The sequence below is a fragment of the Equus asinus genome, chromosome X, assembly GCF_041296235.1.
Source record: "Equus asinus isolate D_3611 breed Donkey chromosome X, EquAss-T2T_v2, whole genome shotgun sequence".
Taxonomy (NCBI): domain Eukaryota; kingdom Metazoa; phylum Chordata; class Mammalia; order Perissodactyla; family Equidae; genus Equus; species Equus asinus.
In genome coordinates this window covers 61,507,612-61,526,560 of record NC_091820.1, presented here as the reverse complement: position 1 = coordinate 61,526,560, position 18,949 = coordinate 61,507,612, and the positions used below count along the sequence as shown (strand labels likewise).

The following is an 18,949-nucleotide window of genomic DNA, read 5'->3' as shown; positions in this document are numbered from 1 at the left end:
AAGACTTTGGCCTAAAATTTGGGCAGCAGTTTGGTGGAGTGAACACTGTCCAGGGTCTGGTTCTTAGCTTTGCAGACTCAGAAATTGAGTGTTAACAGTGTAGCTGGAATTTATCTAGCTCTAGAGACTTTGTGCACACTCACCAAACCATCATAATCCACGGACATGGGTGACCAAAGGGCTGCTCCATTTATTCATTGATTCAATATATTATACTGCCAAAGAGACCAAAATAATCATATCCACTAATCAGTATACCCTTTCCCCTTATGGAAAAGTCTGAAAAATTACTGTTAGAAGGGTTTTAAATATAAAATCAAAGCAAGGGAGTTGGATTATTTTATTGGCTGATGTCTTTAAGTTATAATTGTCTTACACAAGTCAATCTCCACTATAGAGTACCTGCTTAGGGAACCCGAGTGTTTGCATCTGTTAGTCAGCATCTTCTCCCTGGACTTAGTCAGACTTTCTGTTTTCCACAAGTACACTTATATCATGTCAAGAAAGATATAATGCACATGAGTCAGTCATAGTTTATTTACCTTAGCAATTCTGTTGTCTTTTTAAGCATACCAGGGTCTCATGATAGAGAATACAGAAATGTGATGCTTATCAGTAAACATTTATGAACTTTTTAGAATTGACTATTTCTGCATATGACTACCATTTGGTATTGGTTTTCACTGCGATTTTAGAGCACTATCTTATCCTGATCTTGTTTCCTCCAAATTGAGATTGTACTATATTTGGAGCATGCCTCAGCTACATAAGGCCATTTTAGTTCTCATAAATGTATTCTTTTTTTTTTCCTCCCCAAATTCCCCCAGTACATAGTTGTATATTTTAGTTGTGGGTCCTTCTAGTTGTGGCATGTGGGACGCTGCCTCAACGTGCCCTGATGAGCGGTGCCATGTCTGCGCCCTGGATCCGAACCAGTGAAACCCTGGGCTACTGAAGCAGAGTGCACGAACTTCGCCGCTTGGCCACGGGGCCGGCCCATAAATGTATTTTTTGCATAATCTCTGAGCAGATTAAAATGCTTGTGGTATGGGAGATTTTCTATTCTAAAGGAGTAAAATGTAGGTTTCTTAGCTAGGAATTTACATTTGGTCAGTAAAGTATACTAATTGAGGTCATAGGGAGCCTTGGGTTTGAATCCTGGCTCCGGCACTTAGCACTTTCCTTAGGCAAATCACTTAACCTACTTAAACCTGGATTCCTCATATTTGTAAAATGCCTAAATTTCAAGATAATATTTACTGTTAAGATTATTTTGTTGATAACATATTTTCATGGACTACTTTTTATTCAGCTAAACATGAATTCAGCTCCAACTTTCATCAACTTTCCTGCAAAAGGGAAACCCAAACGGGGTGATACATACGAGTTGCAGGTGCGCGGTTTCTCAGCTGAGCAGATTGCCCGGTGGATTGCTGACAGAACTGATGTCAATGTAAGATTCCCTACTTTGTAGAGAGTTACTTTGCCATTATCCACTTTGAACCTTACTAGGAGGTCCTACTTGGTCTTGTCACCATATCACTGAGGTGGTAATAGTTTGGCAGTCCCTTCTTAAGTCATCCTGATGAAAGAGTGACATTATAAAACATCCTCTATTACTTCATTGAATTCAGCATGGAAGCCACTCTTTTGACCTTACTAAATCCATGGACTATCTAGTTACTTGGCAAATACTTCTTAATCTAAAAATGTTATGTTGTGGTTAAACAGAATATGGTAGCTATTCCATCCCATTTTAGGCTACATTGTAGACTATTTTGGTTAGGTTGGAAAGAAAAAAGTGTAAATTTTCCTAAAAGTAGCCATAGTAATTTTGATTACTTTAATTTCAAATTATTTTGATTTATTAATGAATAAATTTCATACTTTAAAATGTTTTTCTCTCCTTTCTGTTAGATTAGAGTAATTAGACCCCCAAATTACGCTGGTCCCCTTATGTTGGGATTGCTTTTGGCTATTATTGGTGGACTTGTGTATCTTCGAAGAAGCAATATGGAATTTCTCTTTAATAAAACTGGATGGGCTTTTGCAGCTTTGGTGAGTGAATTTTAGAAGAAAACTTGAGTAAAACTAATACTGTATTGTTAAGTAGCATTTTGTTTATTTCTTAGCTTTGGGAAAGGATTTTATATGTCTTTATTTTATCCCTTAAAATCAGTTTGTTTCCTCCATGATCTCATTAGGATGGCCAGAGCTTGGAGGAGCTGATTATACTCAGTTTTTATTCAGCCTAAATAGTAGACTGTTACCCCTATGATAACATGTAATTCTTTTGAAAATGTTCTTCTAAAAGGCTTTTCAGTATTTCATTTTGAAACTTGTGTCAGCTTCTTTATAATTTTAAAAGTGTTTTCCTTTTGAAGTAAATATTATTGATTCTTGTGATGAACTTTATGGTGAAACATAAGCCTTAATCAAGAAATATTTTTTCTGAAAAAGTTTTCTGCATGTATTATTTGAGCAGATGCACTTTTCATATGCCTAATCAAGGTGGGAACAGCTTCACCATGTTATATGAATATTTCATTATTTTTTGTTTCCTAGTGTTTTGTGCTTGCTATGACGTCTGGTCAAATGTGGAACCATATAAGAGGACCACCGTATGCTCATAAGAATCCTCACACGGGACATGTGGTAAGGGAAGTCCAGGACTTCCTTCCATTGTACACTAAAGTTAACCGTAATGATTATCATCTTTTGAGACCAGTGCCTGCATGTATAGAAGGAACTAGATTTAGTTTTGACTTTTCAGTCTCTCTGTGTTAAGCTTCAGTTGCGGAAAAGACAGTGCAGTGCTCTTTAAAGTGGGAAGTTCCTTATCCCATTTGGTGAGTCCTTTTGACTAAGCTTTCTAAGAAGGAAAGTTAGCTTTCAGCTAAATAGAATAATTGGTCAAGTACTTGACCATCTACTGTTTCTAGGCACTGTGCTAGGTATTATTAGACATAGGGATAAACAAGAAAAACAGTCCCTGTCTTCATGGAGTTGACATTATTGTACCTCATGGTCTTGTACACTGAAATACTGTTTTTCTCATATATTCCATTGTTGAAAACATAGTATAAGTACAATGCAGAGACAGATAAATCATAAATAACACAGAAACAGCTTTTACTTTAGCCAAACTTACTATTGAATGCCACAGACAGAATGCTTACATACGTCAAGTGAATTAATAATTTGATAGGGTTTGAAAATAGCCCATTTTAGGATTAGGATACCAAAATTTAATGTATACTTAAAAATTTAATTTTATCTTTTTTCCCCCAGAATTATATCCATGGAAGCAGCCAAGCCCAGTTTGTAGCTGAAACACACATTGTTCTTCTGTTTAGTATCCTTTTTGTAATGAGTCCTTGGTGCTGCGTATTTTCTCACATTTCTGGTATTCTCTCTACAGCATTTGATTGAGGCTACTCTTTTATTAATGCAAGTCGTAATATCTTTGGAATGATATTACTGTGTCATCTGTCTTAGCCCAATCAGCTAAAGACCATCAGGGACAAACCTGCAGTCTGATAAAGCCAAGTTTAATGGATCGTTGCTACAAGGGAGACTGCACATCAGAGGAACCATGGGACATCTTACTTAAGGAAAGAGGGTGATAGGATTTGGGGAAAGGGTGGGGCTTAGGTGAAATGAGCATGAAGCAATGTTTTGATAAGCTCTAAGCAAAGCCAGGCTAAGTGTAAAGGGGTCAGCGTCTGGTCTGCACTGTGAAGTGGACCCAGGGTTCTGTTTCTGGAAACTACAAAGTTCAGATAAATGTCAGATTTTGTCTTCAAAAACTCCTTATTTGAAGCTCTGTATTTTGGTTGTAAATTGAGGCTACTTGGAAATTGTACTTGTAAATTGGGTGACTTATATCCTCCAGGCAAGAATGGAGTGTTTCTTCTTATAAAATTTCCTTATAATTTGAGTCAGTCTGTGATTTTAGAAAACAGTGGTCCTCATTGAGTAAGAAAACAGTAGTTACGCAAAGGTTATTTTGACCTTTTATAGCTGCAGCACATCCTAGGGAGAAAGATTCTTTCCTGTGAACTTTGTGGCTGCTTTGTATGTATGTTGTCTAGTCCTCTTGAGTGGCAGGGCAGATTTTTACTTTCTCAGTCTCAGCTAATTTTTACTTTCTCACATCTGAAAATTGGTGCCTCTGTAAGCTGCAAGGATAGGTAACAGTGACATCAGATAGCTAAGAGTCTAAATTTCATAGTATTACTGAACATAGTTTACCCACCTGAATATATTAGCAGTGAGTCTGTAGGACAAATGAACAAGGTGAACAAATGTAATGTTCCTGGAGTTGTGCTTCTCAGCCAAGGGTCCTGACATTGACATATTGGAATCAGTTGTAGCCCAGGCTGGTAGAGAATCTGCCCAGTGACTTGATGGTAAAGTCATTTGCCCTACCTTCTTATCTCACCATCGAGATGACTTAGAGGTCATCTAGTTCAACCCTTACTCTATTGAAAATGGGTTGTGCTAGCTAAGAATATGCTAAGAACTTTGAAGGTGATTACAACCAATATGAGTAATTGAATCCCTTGAAAAAAGAAAAATATTTTTCTGATTATAAAAGCAATACAAGTTAATTAAAGAAAATTTAGAAAATACACGTAAGTATAAAGAAAAAAATCAAAACCACCATTAGTAAATGTTTATGTATATCTTTCCCTGTTTTATTTTACTATGTTGGTGATTTAATAGAGGTAATTTAAGGGAAACATTCTGAAAAAAATAAAGCTTTTGGTTTTAATTGAAGGACATTTGGAATAATTATACTTTCTCAAAACAATGTTCGTATGTAATGTGGAAAATAAATTTATTGTTTAAAATCCGGCTCAGAGCCAGGAGAGTTAATCTATTCACACATGGAATGATGGGCTAAAAAGATTAATCTAGTAATAAATGCCTAGTCCCTGTGATAAGAAAGAAGGTTGCAGGAAAAATATTACCCAAACCTTATGTTTTTTTCAAATCTTAAAATTTATTTTTTTAATTCAATTTATGTAAACTCAAAAAACAAAACAAAAAAAACAGTTAACCTATTTCTCCCATCCCCTACCCTCCATTACTGGTACCCACCACTCTATTCCCTGTATCTATGAGCTTGATTTTTATATATATAATATATATATATTTTAGAGTCTACATATAAGAGAGATCCTATGGTATTTGTGTTTCTCTGACTTATTTAAGATTATTTCAAAATTTAGGTTGAAAATGTTCATTTGTGGTTTGGTGGATAAGCACATTATTATACCTTAGAAATTTTTCAATATCTGGAAATGGTCTCAGTTAATTGTACTTTGAATTTCAACAGTGGAGCAAAAGGGCAGTTAAAATTGTAAAGTATTAGTTAATTGATTTGTGGTTTGTTAGTCTTTTAGCTTTGTCCTAAATCTTTAAATATGATTATATAAGAAGTTTAAGAAATTGGGTTTTCTTACTTTTTCCTTCTTGCCTAAAGGATAGACTTTAGCTTAAGGTTCACATATATTTGAACAGATTACAAGCCTGTTAGAATATAGAATTTCTTGTAAATTTGGTTAACAGGATACAAAATGGGGACTTTTTTCAGGGTGATGCTTTTTTCCTTATTTTGTTTTTGCTATTTTGGTAGTGGTTGGGAAGATCCAGGCAATATGTTCCGAGCAATTATTTTGCTAAGTGCTGTGAATGCATGATTTTTCTAAGGAGCTTATAGTACTGGGACAAACAGACAGTACAGACATTTGTACAGATACAAGATAGTTCCTTCAGTACTGTGTACTAGGTCTGATGGTGAGACGATAAATAAGGCTATTCAACTTTGTCAGAGGTAGGGAACTTTACAGAAGACTTAAAACCCCATTATTTTTTTTAGTGGACACAAAGCCTAAAGACTCAAAAGTTACCATGTTGGTAAGAATTAATAGAATGAGACTACTACTACATAGCAGTTACGATTTTGGAAAATATCCACATATTTATTGTTATTTTAATATTGTACAATTTACTACATGATTAATAAAGCAAACTATATAATGAGTTGCCTGATCTATTAAGCAACTTTTAAAATTATATTTTAGGGGCCAGTCCGGTGGCACAGCGGTTAAGTTCACAGGTTCATTTCACCCATGATCTAAAACCCTAATAGTAAAATCTATGTTTATTTTTGCATGTTCTCTTGAATTCTTTGCCTTTATGTATTTTCTTGGGGGAGAGGAGTTCCTTGTTTTTGCAGTTACAGACATTCTTTGCATGGCGTTTGGTTTCTTAATGTATTATAAGCATTTTCTGTATTGTTGTATGGCCTTCATAGTTACAAATGTGCATGAGAATTACAGAGAAATGAGAAAATATAGGCAAGGAAAGGGAAAAATAATCATCATTCTTGATGTTTATATAATGGATATATCATAATTCCATTATTCTCCTATTGTTGAACGTTACGAAGAATGTTTTTTTGGATATAAAAGTAATTTGGCATATCTCCAAATCCCCAAAAGTAAGGTTTGAAACAAAGCATATGAGTCTGTCTATTGCTCTTGATGTTTTGTTCAAATTGTTTTTCAAAAGGATTTTGCTACAAAAAGAGAGGAATAAGGTTTGCTGCCAGAAATGTATATGTGCGCTGATGTCTCTGGCAAGTGCTCACCTTCATTACGTATTCTCATTTTTTAAACTGCGAATTCAATAGGCAAAGGAATTGTAGGTAATTGTTTAAATCTACCTTGGACAATAATAATCAAACTGATTTAAACATTTTCCCACAATTTTGTAATTATGCTTCATTTTATGCAAATGTCTTTATCATATATAATGTACTTTAATTCCGCTAGCTCATTTAATAACCTAGTTCTTGTATGTTATGAACTACCGCCTCCTCTATTTTCTATTCCATTTTCCCAGAGTAACATTTAATCATGATTATGTAATTATTTATATTTATTTCATTGTTTATATCCTCCACTAGAGTGTAAACTTGTCGGAGGAGTCTGTCTTTTGTCCAACTAACAGCTAATAGTGCCTGCCACATAGTAAGCAGTGTTAGTAAAAGTTTAAAGAATTAATAAATGAAATGAAACAATGCATATGGAAGGGCATCAGAGCTCTTGATAGCTGAGAACAGCACACCAAGATCTTAGTGGTGTGTTGCAAGATGGAAAGCTCATTCAAAGAAAAAGCGTATAGACCGTGATACAAAAACCCTTCCAAAAACAAAGTCTGAGCCGTTAATCAGAGTACCCTACAACCAAAGCCTATAGAAAGGATCAATCTTTACACGTACCTGGATATAAAGAACCTCAGTAAGAAAAATGGAATTGCTGGAGAAGAAGACTTGGCTAAGCAACTGAAAGCATGATGAATAGGTGTCATCCCTAACAAGAGGCTATTGACGAGAGAGGGCAAGATGGTAATGAAGGGAGGAATAGACAGATTAGAGAGCCAATTAAAAAGGCAGGCCTTATCTCAACACCTTTTTTTCCCTTTCTGCTTAATTATACCCACATACGGTAGCATACAATATGCATGTGTATACATAATTAATTTGGGCATTTGTAACTGCTGTTTATATTCAGCAAACTGCAGAGTGAATCTCTCTTTTCTGCTAGAACACATTCTGTTTGGTTTAAAATTTGATTTTGCTTATTTTAGCATTCAGCCATGCCATGTGTTTACCTATTTGCATAAGTAGTCTATTTTGTATTTATGTAGCTTCTATATTCAGCTGAATAAAAGTGAGGTCATGGCATGTGTGATTTTCTTTTTTTATTAGAATAGGACGAAATTAGGTTAGTAGTAATTCATGCTTTAAAGGCTAATTGTTGAAATTCTAGAGAATTTTTGGGAAGTTATTTTTCAAATAAAAATTAGTTAATATTCTCTAAATGGTGCACATTTCAAGTGTGTTCTTTTTTGGGGGGTGGTTGAAATATTATTCAAAAGGGCTATTTAATATTTTTAAATGTGTATGAGGTTGGAGCAATAGTTGGAAGAATGTCCGGGAAGGTTATTTCAAAGTACAATTTCAGGAAGACTCATAGTTCATCCATAAATTATAATGGGACATTTATTTAAAATATCAGTTTTTATGTATACAAATGAAGTAATTTTCCAACCTTAATATTTTTATTTTATCTTCATAGTAAATAATTGTCATGCTGTATAGACACAAGACTACTTATTTTTTAGTTACAATTTTTTGTAATTAAGAGTTGAAAGTTTATATATTCACTCTAATTTTCTTCATGAAAGACTAGGAATATTAAAGTGGTATGTCATTTGTGTCTGTGAATTTCTCCTTAAACAATTTTTCTAAGACGGTGGGGTTACCTTAGGGATGGTGCTTTTATGTGAAGCTGCTACATCTGACATGGATATTGGGAAGCGAAAGAGTAAGTGATATCATATGCCAAAATGTAACAGTTCTGCCTTTGATACAGAAAAAAGAAGGTCCTCTTAATCACTTCCCCCCTTAGTTATAAGTATGTTATTTTACTTCTTTACTACTATAAAAGTAATATATGCTCATTGCAGAAAATGTGGGGAAAAATAGGAGTATGAAACATTTGGGAGGAAAGTTATCCGTTATTCCACCATTGAAAAACTAATAATTTTAACGTTGTAGTAGTTCCTTCCATTTGTAAGAACATCTTTAAGAATCTTATACACCCCTTTTTAACTGGAGTTAAATAATTCACTAATAAATATTTTCCTATACATAATTCTAAATTTATTCTCTATATACTGTAATTTACTTAACCATTCTGATTTTGTTAAATGTTCGGTTTTTTTCTAACTGTCCTTATAATAAATACATCTTTAGTGACTATCATGGTATATTAAGCTTTATCCTCATTTCATATTAATTCCTTAAGGTAGATTCCTAGACGTAGAATGATTGTGTGGTCCTGTATATAAGTATTTTCAATTCTTTTGGCGTTGTAAACTGATGATGCTAAATTCTTTCCCCAAATGGTATAATTTAGATTCCTACTAGTGGTATTTAAGAATGCTTGTTTCACTGTAATTTTATCAGCTTTAGATAAGTTCATTAAAAATGTGTGTGTGTATTTGCTAATCAGATAAGGGGAAAATGTTATAATATTTTGTACTTCTTTGGTTATTAGTGAAGTTGAATATCTTCTTAAACGTTTATTAGCTGTTTGTGTTTTCCCTTATTTAAAATATCTTTTTGTCTTTACCATTTATCTCTTAGAGCTTTAGTCCTTTTCCCTTTGCTTTGCATGAACATTTTATATATTAGAATATTCACACATTGTTATTTGTTGCAAAGAAATTCTAACGCTGTAATTTTATTTTACTTACATGAAAATCAGTTTAATTCAAGAGTTTTCCTTTTATGGTTAAAAAGTTGAATGTCATCAAAATTAATCTACCTATGAGCCAGCCCTGATGGTGTAGTGATTAAAGTTTGGTACTCTCACCACTTCAGCAGCCCAGGTTCATTTCTCAGGCACAGAACCACACCACCCATCTGTGAGTTACCATACTGTGGCAATGGCTCACATAGAAGAACTAGAAGGACTTACCACTAGGATATACAACCATGCAGTGGGGCTTTGGGGAGGGGAAAAAAAAAAAACAAGAGTCAGCTCAGGGCAAATCTTTCCCTGCAAAAAAGAAAAAAAAAAAAACCTAGCTAAATAAAGTGTAATTACTTTTTCTTCTACAAGAGAAGATGACATTGGATTTCAAAATTTAGGAGATGCTTATTTTGCTAAATTGAAATGAATTTTTACATATTAGAAAAACAGAACTAATATATCAATTTTTTTATCCAGACAATATATATCCTTTCATTGGCTAACTTTTAAAAAATTGTCTATTTCACTAGACTTTTGGTGGTGAAGATGATGTAGTCTATACAGAAGTCAAAATATAATGATGTACACCTGAAATTTATATAATGTTATAACCCAATGTTACCTCAATTAAAAAAAGATTTTAAAAAATTTCTATTTCAGTATTCATTGTTAAGAAAAGGTCATCTGGGTACTACACTACTGGCCTGAGTTTAAATTGTAAAACATTTTGGCCACATATATTAATATAATCACAATTTGATCTACTTCTAAGATTCTAACGTAATGAAATAATCACTAATAATAATAAGCATTTCTTGGGGCTGGCCCCGTGGCCGAGTGGTTAAGTTCGTGCCTTCTCCTTTGGTGACCCAGGGTTTTGCCAGTTTGGATCCTGGGCGCAGACATGACACCGTTCATCAAGCCACACTGAGGCGGCGTCCCACATGCTACAACTAGAAGGACCCACAACTAAAAATACACAACTATGTACCGGGGAGGGGGGGCTTTGGGGAGAAAAAGGAAAAAAAAATCTAAAAAAAAAATAATAAGCATTTATTTAGCACTTAATGTACTAGGAACTGCCCTAAGCACTTGTAGATATGTTATGTGAAAAAAGTAGAATACAAACATGTATACGTAGTGATACTGTATATATACATGTGTGTGCATTTGATTAGGGAAAAAAGTTTTCTACAATGAGCATATGTTAATACTCAGAAAAAAGTTTAACATTTACATTTTAGCCCCTAATCATATTGTGTGAAAATTTAAAAAGGAGAAAGAATTGTTCCCTAAGTATAACAAAACTAAAAGTTGTGTTTAGTATTGGCCAATAAGTATGTTTCTCTAGAGCTTCCATTACTGTTAGCACACATGCTTCCCTGCATCCCGACCTTTGTGCTTCTTAGCTAGTCTTAGTCCGGGGTCTCAAATAGCCTCAATTTATGGCAGTCATACTTGAGCATTGTGGGGTCAGCATCTAGAGTTAAGGTCGTTAACTACTATGCTAAACCAGAGCGTACGAGATTAATGGAAGAGAGCTATGAATTTAGGGCTGGGAATCGTTTTTTTTTTCTCTCATTATTCAAATGAGGAATCCATGTTGAATGCGTTCCTCATACAGGCAGTGTCATTGCCTGTGCATGAATAAAATACTTTCAAATGAGGCTGTCACAATGATATCAATGTCTTTAAGTCAGTATTTATCCATAATACAATAAGGTCAGTTTTAAGGATTTAAAAGAAGTTTAATAAGTGAATAAATGATTTTATTGTCAGTAGTAAAACAGTGTTTGTAACACTAAATTCTTGATTGATGGCTCTAGAGAAATTCATTATTTCGTACAATTAAATTGCACAAGTATGTAAATGGAGCTACTCTATTATAATGTAATGGAGCAAATTAAAAGGGAAGGCAGACTCTTGAAAATATAAGAATGGGGATGAAAATTGTTGGAAAGTTGAGATTTATAGCCCTTGCTTTTCACTCTTGGAAGCGTAGACTAAAATTTATGTCCTGGTTGTTTATTATGCTAAACATGCTCATTTTACTCCCCTGTCATTTTTCTGCAGTAATGTGTGTGGCTGGCATTGGACTCGTTGTATTATTCTTCAGTTGGATGCTCTCTATTTTCAGATCTAAATATCATGGATATCCATATAGGTATGATTATTTTTCATTTATATAGTGGTTGCCTATACCTGCAATAATTAGAGTTGATGTTGCTTTATAATATTTTCTTTTTGCTTTACCTCCAAACTATTCTAGCTTCTAAAGCAAAGAGATAGTCTTTAATTTAGGTATGTTGCATATAAAAATTTAAGATAATTATGATATGATGGACAATAATATGGACTTCTCAGGAACATCTTTCAGGATTATTCTGACATCGTCTAATCTAGAAATCTATAAAACACATAATGATTAGAACACTTTATATCATATCTACTCACACAGTTTCTTGTCTGCATACTCTGCTTCCTCTTGAGGAGGAAATTATTTTAAACCAATTTTTTCTAAACTTATAACCTCTACTTTTCACGGCTCTTTAGATGGCATATATAGAACATTTGATTAGAATCTAGTTTGTAGAAAGTATTAAGAAAGAGTGTTTAAGAAGTTCTAATCAGCTTGAAGTGTTCATAAAGATCTCTAAGGCTCAGGGAGGACGTTACTCTCCTGGTTATAAGTTCTTGACTTTACTTAATAGCCAAGAGAAATGTACCTGCATAATGGGGGATGTTGTGAGTTAGTTTTATAATCTGAGTGCTGCCAGTTTCTATAATTCCTATTCTTTTAATACAACATTGTCCTGTTGTATAAAGTATTATGAACACTACAGGTAAGTATATCAAGTGATATTTTTGAGACACAAATTCATTCTTCATATTATTATTATTTATTTATTATTTATTTATTTATTTTGGTGAGGAAGATTGGCCCTGAGCTAACATCTGTGTCAGTCTTCCTCTATTTCGTATGTGGGATGCCGCCACAGCATGGCCTGATGAGCAGTGTGTAGGTCTGTGCCCAGGATCGGAACCCACAAACCCTGGGCCACCAAAGCAGAGCACATGAACTTAACCACTATGCCACTGGGCCAGCCTCCTTTTTTTTTTCTTTTGAGGAAGATTAGCCCTAAGCTAACATCTGCCACCAATCCTCTTTTTGCTGAGGAAGCTTGGCCCTGTGCCCATTTTCCTCTATTTTCTGTGTGGGACACCTGCCATAGCTTGGCTTGATAAGTGGTGCGTAGGTCCACACCCGGGATCTGATCTGGCGAACCCCAGGCCGCTGAAGCAGAGTGCGCAAACTTAACTGCTATGCCACCGGGCTGGCCCCATGTTTTTAACACAAGTTTTTTTGTAGATAATTTTGAAAAACTCCTGGGTCGATTTGTTATATTGTGACACTCCTACGTGCCTTTTAATCAATGAACAACATAAATTAATCTTTTGCATTTTTTTCTTACGAACTTAAGACCAAAACCTACTATAACTTTGATTCTTATAATCTTGCGACTTTATACTTTTATTCTGTGTATGTATATTTTAAAATAATTTTTCCTCTATAGAATACTAACTGGGATGGAAGGGTAATCTTGCTGGGACTTGTGTTCCTATTCGATCACCATGGTTACTTCAATTGGTGTCTGTCTTCAGGAGATAGTTTAACTTGAGGTTATGTCTCTTTCCTGTTCTCCTAAGACTACCTCAGTATCTCAGTGTTTTTGCTTTTTGTTATTGATACTCAAAGTTTATTATACATGCACTCAAACACTCTTTGGTCTGTTAAAATCAAGATATTTATTAGCAGTAAAGCCTACTTTTCTTTGAAAGACTAATAGATTGGTATATTTTTTTTCAGCTTTCTGATGAGTTAAAAAGGATGCCAGAGATATGTAGACACTGGAGGAATGGAAATTGGAAAATGAAAAACGTGTGTGTGTTTGAAAAGAAGGCGGCAATTTGTGTATTTTGTATTACCTCTTTTTTTTCAAGTGATTTGAATAGTTACTCCTTTAACCAAAGACGATGTGTAGTGCCTTAACAAGCAATTTCCTGTCAAAATCATGAAGTATTTGGATACCATTCTCCTCTTAATCTTCCCTTCCCAATGAACTTTATGGAACATTTAATTTAGTAGAATTAAGTATATTATAAAAATTTAAAAACTACTACTTCATTTTAATTAGAACAAGGTTCAAAACTGCTTAGTTAACTTTTGGCCATGTAACTTTATATTATCTTATCCAAAGATGGAGAAAAAAAGTTCTGACCAGGTCTTCCTGCATATGCCTGTGACAGATAACTGCATCAGGAATCCATTCTGAGCTTTTCCATCTTCGCGTGGATGTGTATACTTTGCACATCTTTCGTTTTGGGCAGAGAAATCATGTGTGCTATGTGGTCTTCTGAAAATGGAATTATCATTCTTCAGAGTACACATCTAGCCTTTAGAAAAAAAGACTAGCCAATCCTCCTCTTCCTCCATCTTTCCTACTGGAATACAGTGCTATCTATGCTTCTTGGTAGCTGTAGGCATTAAAAAGTATCCCTAAATAGAGGAATATGATTTCTGCATGAGTGTGGTGTTAACTACATTGTATTTGGAAGGATTTCAGGTTCATTCTGTCTCCCTAGTTTTCTTTTATTTAGGCTGGGCCCCTCTCTAATGAAAATGTACCATAGTGCTAAGATCAGTATAACTTAAAAGTTGTCTAAAATGTTTCTGCAAATTAGAGATTGTCAGCATTTAATTTGTACCTAAGGAAAAAAAATAATCTCATCTGGTTAAGTTGATTTCTGTATTACAGTTACAACATATTTTATTGACCCTTGTGTTTAGGAAAAGGGCTCCCCTAGATTGGGAAAAGAAAATCCTGCAATATTGAGTTGTTGCCTGTGAAGAGAAAGTAAATGTTTTTTGGAAGCTGTTCTGTGTTCGCTATTGTTTTAGCCTTCACTCTCTCACTTTAAGTGGAGAAACAAAGTCAACAGTTGAAAAGGTTTTGAGTCTTGTCCTTTTTTCTCTTAGTGGAAATAACTGTATCTGCTAACCAAATTTCTGTGAACAGTGAAAGTTGAGAGTTATCATTAGGTCTAGCTATAACCATAACCCCCCCATAGTTATGAAGAGTATCCTGAAATGCCACTATTATGGAAATATGAGAATTATGATTGTGAAAAAAAATTTTAAAGCAATCTTAGAAGTATTACATTAAAATAATACTGTGACTGCCTGCTACTATTCACCATCTGATAACCCTCCCGTGTGGTCTAGAAGTCTTATATAATACCAGAAAGAGATGGCTATAATTGCCTAAGAAGAAATGCTTTCTGTGAGCTTTCTGTTAGTAGATTTTGTGGGTGGGGGATATATTTGACATCTTACTCTTCAGTGGAGTTAATTTTTGTTAATTACTCCCATGTAAATCGTGTGATTCTAGATTCCTTATCTGCTGTTCTTGTACTTGTCTCAGGCCAAATAAATTTATGCTGTGATTCTTACAAGACTTATATGAAGATGCCCTAATTTGTACAGAATGACCAAGGGAATACTACTGCCATGTAATCTGTATAGCTCCAGATAATTTGCCATGAGCATTGAAAGAATGAGTGTTTTGTATTTGTTTTGTCTCCCTTAAGAGCACATTCTTCTTCTGTAAGGAGAAAAATTACATTCTGGCTAAAATTTGTGGAAAGCAGATTTACTACACTTAGAATAGTGTTGCTTTTATTGAAATTTTGAAATTAGCTTTCATCAGAAGTGCCTTAAGTAGATTCTTAATTTTCTAGTAATGGTTTAAATATTATTTGTTATGCATTTTTAAAATACCATTCAAAATGATGCATTGTAGTGGCAAAGATAACCAAATGTCTGGCTGTTTGCTTTTTGACCATATCAATAAAATTTTACAATCTAAATTCTGAGTTTTTGATTAACATCTGAGCGGTGAATTTAAAACACTAAACTAGAATGGTAATATTAGGATATTCCAATTTGAAATAATAATGAAATTTCTTATTGTCCTAACAACAGTGAATTTTTTTTATTGAGGTCATAATAGTTTATAACATTATTAAATTTCAGTTGTACATTATTTGTCAGTCACCATATAAATGTGCCCCTTCACCCCTTGTGCCCACCCCCAACCCCCTTCCCCTCTGGTAACCAATAATCTGTTCTCTTTGTCCCTGTGTTAGTTTATCTTCCACATTGAGTGAAGTCATACAGTGTTTGTTTTTCTCTGTCTGACATATTTCGCTTAACATAATACCCTCAAGTTTATCCATGTTGTTGCAAATGGGTCGATTTTGCTTTGTGTATGAGTAGTATTCCATTGTATATCTATACCACATCTTTATCCAATCATCAGTCGATGGGTACTTGGGTTGCTTCCACTTCTTGGCTATAGTGAATAGTGCTGCAGTAAACATAGGGGTGCATGAGTCTCTTTGAATTGTTCATTTCAAGCTCTTTGGATAAATACCCAGTAGTGGGATAGCTGGGTCATAATGGTATTTCTATTTTTAATTTTTTGAGAAATTTCCATACTATTTTCCATAGTGACTGCACCAATTTGCATTCCCACCAGCAGTGTATGAGGGTTCCCTTTTCTCCACATCCTCTCCAACATTTGTTCTTTTTTGTCTTGGTGATTATAGCCATTCTGACAGGTGTAAGGTGATTATCTTAGTGTAGTTTTGATTTGCATTCTCCTGATGATTAGTGATGTTGAACATCTTTTCATGTGCCTGTTGGCCATCTGCTTTGGAGAAATGTATGTTCATATCCTCTGCCCATTTTTTTATCAGGTTATTTGTTTTTTTGTTGTTGAATTATGTGGGTTCTTCATATATTTTGGAGCTTAATCACTTGTTGGATATATGGTCAGCCAATATTTTCTCCCAGTTGGTGGGTTGTCTTTTCGTTTTGTTCCTGGTTTCCTTTGCATGCAGAAGCTCTTTAGTCTGATGAAACCCCATATGTTTGTTGTTCTTTCTCTCTAACAACAGTGAATTTGATAGACCAATTTCCTTAAGTATTTCTAGATTGAGATACATGCTTTCATACGTTATCCTTCGCTAATGTTGTCACCCATTACTTTAGTCAAAACAGCCAAGATAGATGAGTCGAAGAATCGCTGTTTTCAATGGTTATCTAGCTTCTGTCCCAGTCAGTAAACACTGTAAGTAATTTCTTTTTGCTACTAAATAGTTGATTTGAAACAGTTACCCAGACATATTATCAAGTTCTATGAGACTGGGCAATAGTACATTTTCAAACATGGAGTAGAAACATTGGACAGGACGTAAAGAGATCTGGCTTTTAAACGGGTTTTAGTCCTTACTCTTTCTGTCTAGCTTTGTGACCATAGGGCAGTCGCCTGAACCTCTCTGTACCCGTTTATTTATTCTAATGTGAGTGCATTGAACTAAATCACCTCAGTGTCCCTTCCAGCACTACTGTTCTATGATGCAAAATATTAAAGGTGTATTTACATTTTGAATAGAGATCATTTGTGATATTCAGGTTTGGTGTTGAATTAAATCAGCTGGAATGCAGGATGTTTTGTGGTCAGATTTCTGAAGAAGCTGTGAAATGCTTATGGGGGCCATTATAGCTGCTAATTGTATAATAATATGCATTGAAATATTTTTTAGAAAGGATACACTTGGAATCAATATGTTAAATGGGTTCTGCCCAATTATGAGCAAGGATGAGATCAACAACGGTAACAGTATACTAATATTATAGAAAGTCAAAGCCCAAGGGACCTTCGATGCCATTTAATCAGCCCCTTCATTTTGACTGCTAAAGAAAACTGGCCCTAAAGAGATGAAGCAATTTCCTGAGGGTTATTCCACAGAAATGCCTTCAGGTTTCCCATTTTGCTGCATATTCCCTATGGATTAGGTTCACTTGGAGATTCGAATTACTCCCTGGAGACACGAAAACCGCAGTTAATCGACCTTGGTTGCTTCCTGACATCTGAATTGTTGGGAGAAGGATCCTAATTAGAGACATTTGCCCGGAGGGGCTGATGCAGGTTTTAGAAGTAGGGAGGAGTTTTGATTGACTCCTTTTAATACGTGAAAGTAGAATTTGGGTGGGGAGACAGCAGCAGTAGCCTAGAGATTACTCTTCAGAACTCTTTGTACTTCCTTTCACTCTCAACTTTCCCTGGGCGTCCTTAGGGGAAAAAGTACTGATGACTGTCAATCATAAGATAAATACAAATCAAAATCACAGTGGCATACCACCTCACACCCATTAGGATGGCTACAATCAAAAGAACAAACTAAATGTTGGCAAGGATATAGAGAAATTGGAACCCTCGTGCACTGCTGCGTAGTGGGAATATAAAATGGTGCAGCTGCTATGGAAAATAGTATGGCAATTCCTCAAAATTAAAAATAGAATTACCATATGATCCAGCAATTCCTCTTCTGGGTACATGTCCAAAAGAATTAGAAGCAGAATCTCAAAGAGATATTTGTACACCTACGTTCATAACAGCATTATTCACAATAGCCAAAAAGTAAAAGCAACCCAAGTGTTCATCGACAGGTGAATGGACAAAGAAAACGTGGTATATACATGTAATGGAATATTACTCCGCTTTAAAATGAAGGGAATTCTGACACATACTATAACATGGATAAACATTATGCTAAATGAAATAAGCCAGTCACAAAAGACGACAAATACTGTATGATTGCACTTATAGGAGGCACCTACGGTAGTCAAATTCATAGAGACAGAAACAATGGTGGTTGCCAGGGGCTGGGAGAAGCGAGAATAGGGAGTTATTGTTTAATGGATATAGAGTTTCAATTTTGCAAGATGAAAAGAATTCTGGAGGTTGCACAGTAGTGTGATGAACTTAATGCTACTGAACTGTACATTTACAAATGGCAAAGATGGTCAATTTCTGTATATTGTACCACAGTTCAAAATTAAAACAGATACTAATGCCTCGGCCCTGACTCCGTGTTGACGTATCCTCGCGGACACCACTTTGTATTTGGTCATTGTCCTGAAAATGTGAGTATAGCTGGATAGAGTAGGACTCGTGGTGGAAATGTTGAAGCATGATCTTCAGGCTCTTCTGGGTGACAATTTAGGGGCATTCAAGTAAACCCTGCCTGGAGAATCAGTGATGACTAGTATATTTCTGGTTTTTTTCTTTTCTTTGTGAGGAAGATTCACCCCGAGCTAACATCCCTGGCCAATCCCCCCCTTTTGTTTTCTTTGCATGAGGAAGATTAACCCCTAGCTAATATCTGTGCTAATCTTTCCCTACTTTGTACATGGGATGCCTACACAGCATGACTGACGAGTGGAATAGGTCTGCACCTGGGATCCAAACCCGCGAACCCCCCAGGCCGCTGAAGCAGAGCACACAGAACTTTAACCTACTCAGCCATGGGGCTGGCCCCTGATTAGTATATTCCAGTGAGTGCTTTGTATCCTTTTGTGTGTGTCGGGGAGGGGGAGGGGCAGGCAGCAAAGATTGGCCCTGAGCTAGGCTGTTGCCAATCTTCCTCTGTTTGCTTGAGGAAGATTGGCCCTGAGCTAACATCTGTTGCCAATCTTTCTCTTTTTG

The 18,949-nt window shown here is 35.3% G+C and overlaps 1 protein-coding gene across 1 annotated transcript in view; it reads left to right on the top strand.

The window, feature by feature from the left end:
• Positions 1–15,263, top strand: part of MAGT1 (magnesium transporter 1) — a 44,378-nt gene extending 29,115 nt beyond the window's left edge. The window contains exons 4-10 of the mRNA XM_044763606.2: positions 1,313–1,453; positions 1,918–2,058; positions 2,566–2,655; positions 3,292–3,355; positions 8,328–8,402; positions 11,409–11,499; positions 13,204–15,263. Coding sequence (XP_044619541.1) covers positions 1,313–1,453; positions 1,918–2,058; positions 2,566–2,655; positions 3,292–3,355; positions 8,328–8,402; positions 11,409–11,499; positions 13,204–13,219 — 618 coding nt within the window. The 3' untranslated portion in view covers positions 13,220–15,263. The remainder of the gene's footprint in view (positions 1–1,312; positions 1,454–1,917; positions 2,059–2,565; positions 2,656–3,291; positions 3,356–8,327; positions 8,403–11,408; positions 11,500–13,203) is intronic.
• Positions 15,264–18,949: the final 3,686 nt, after the last annotated feature.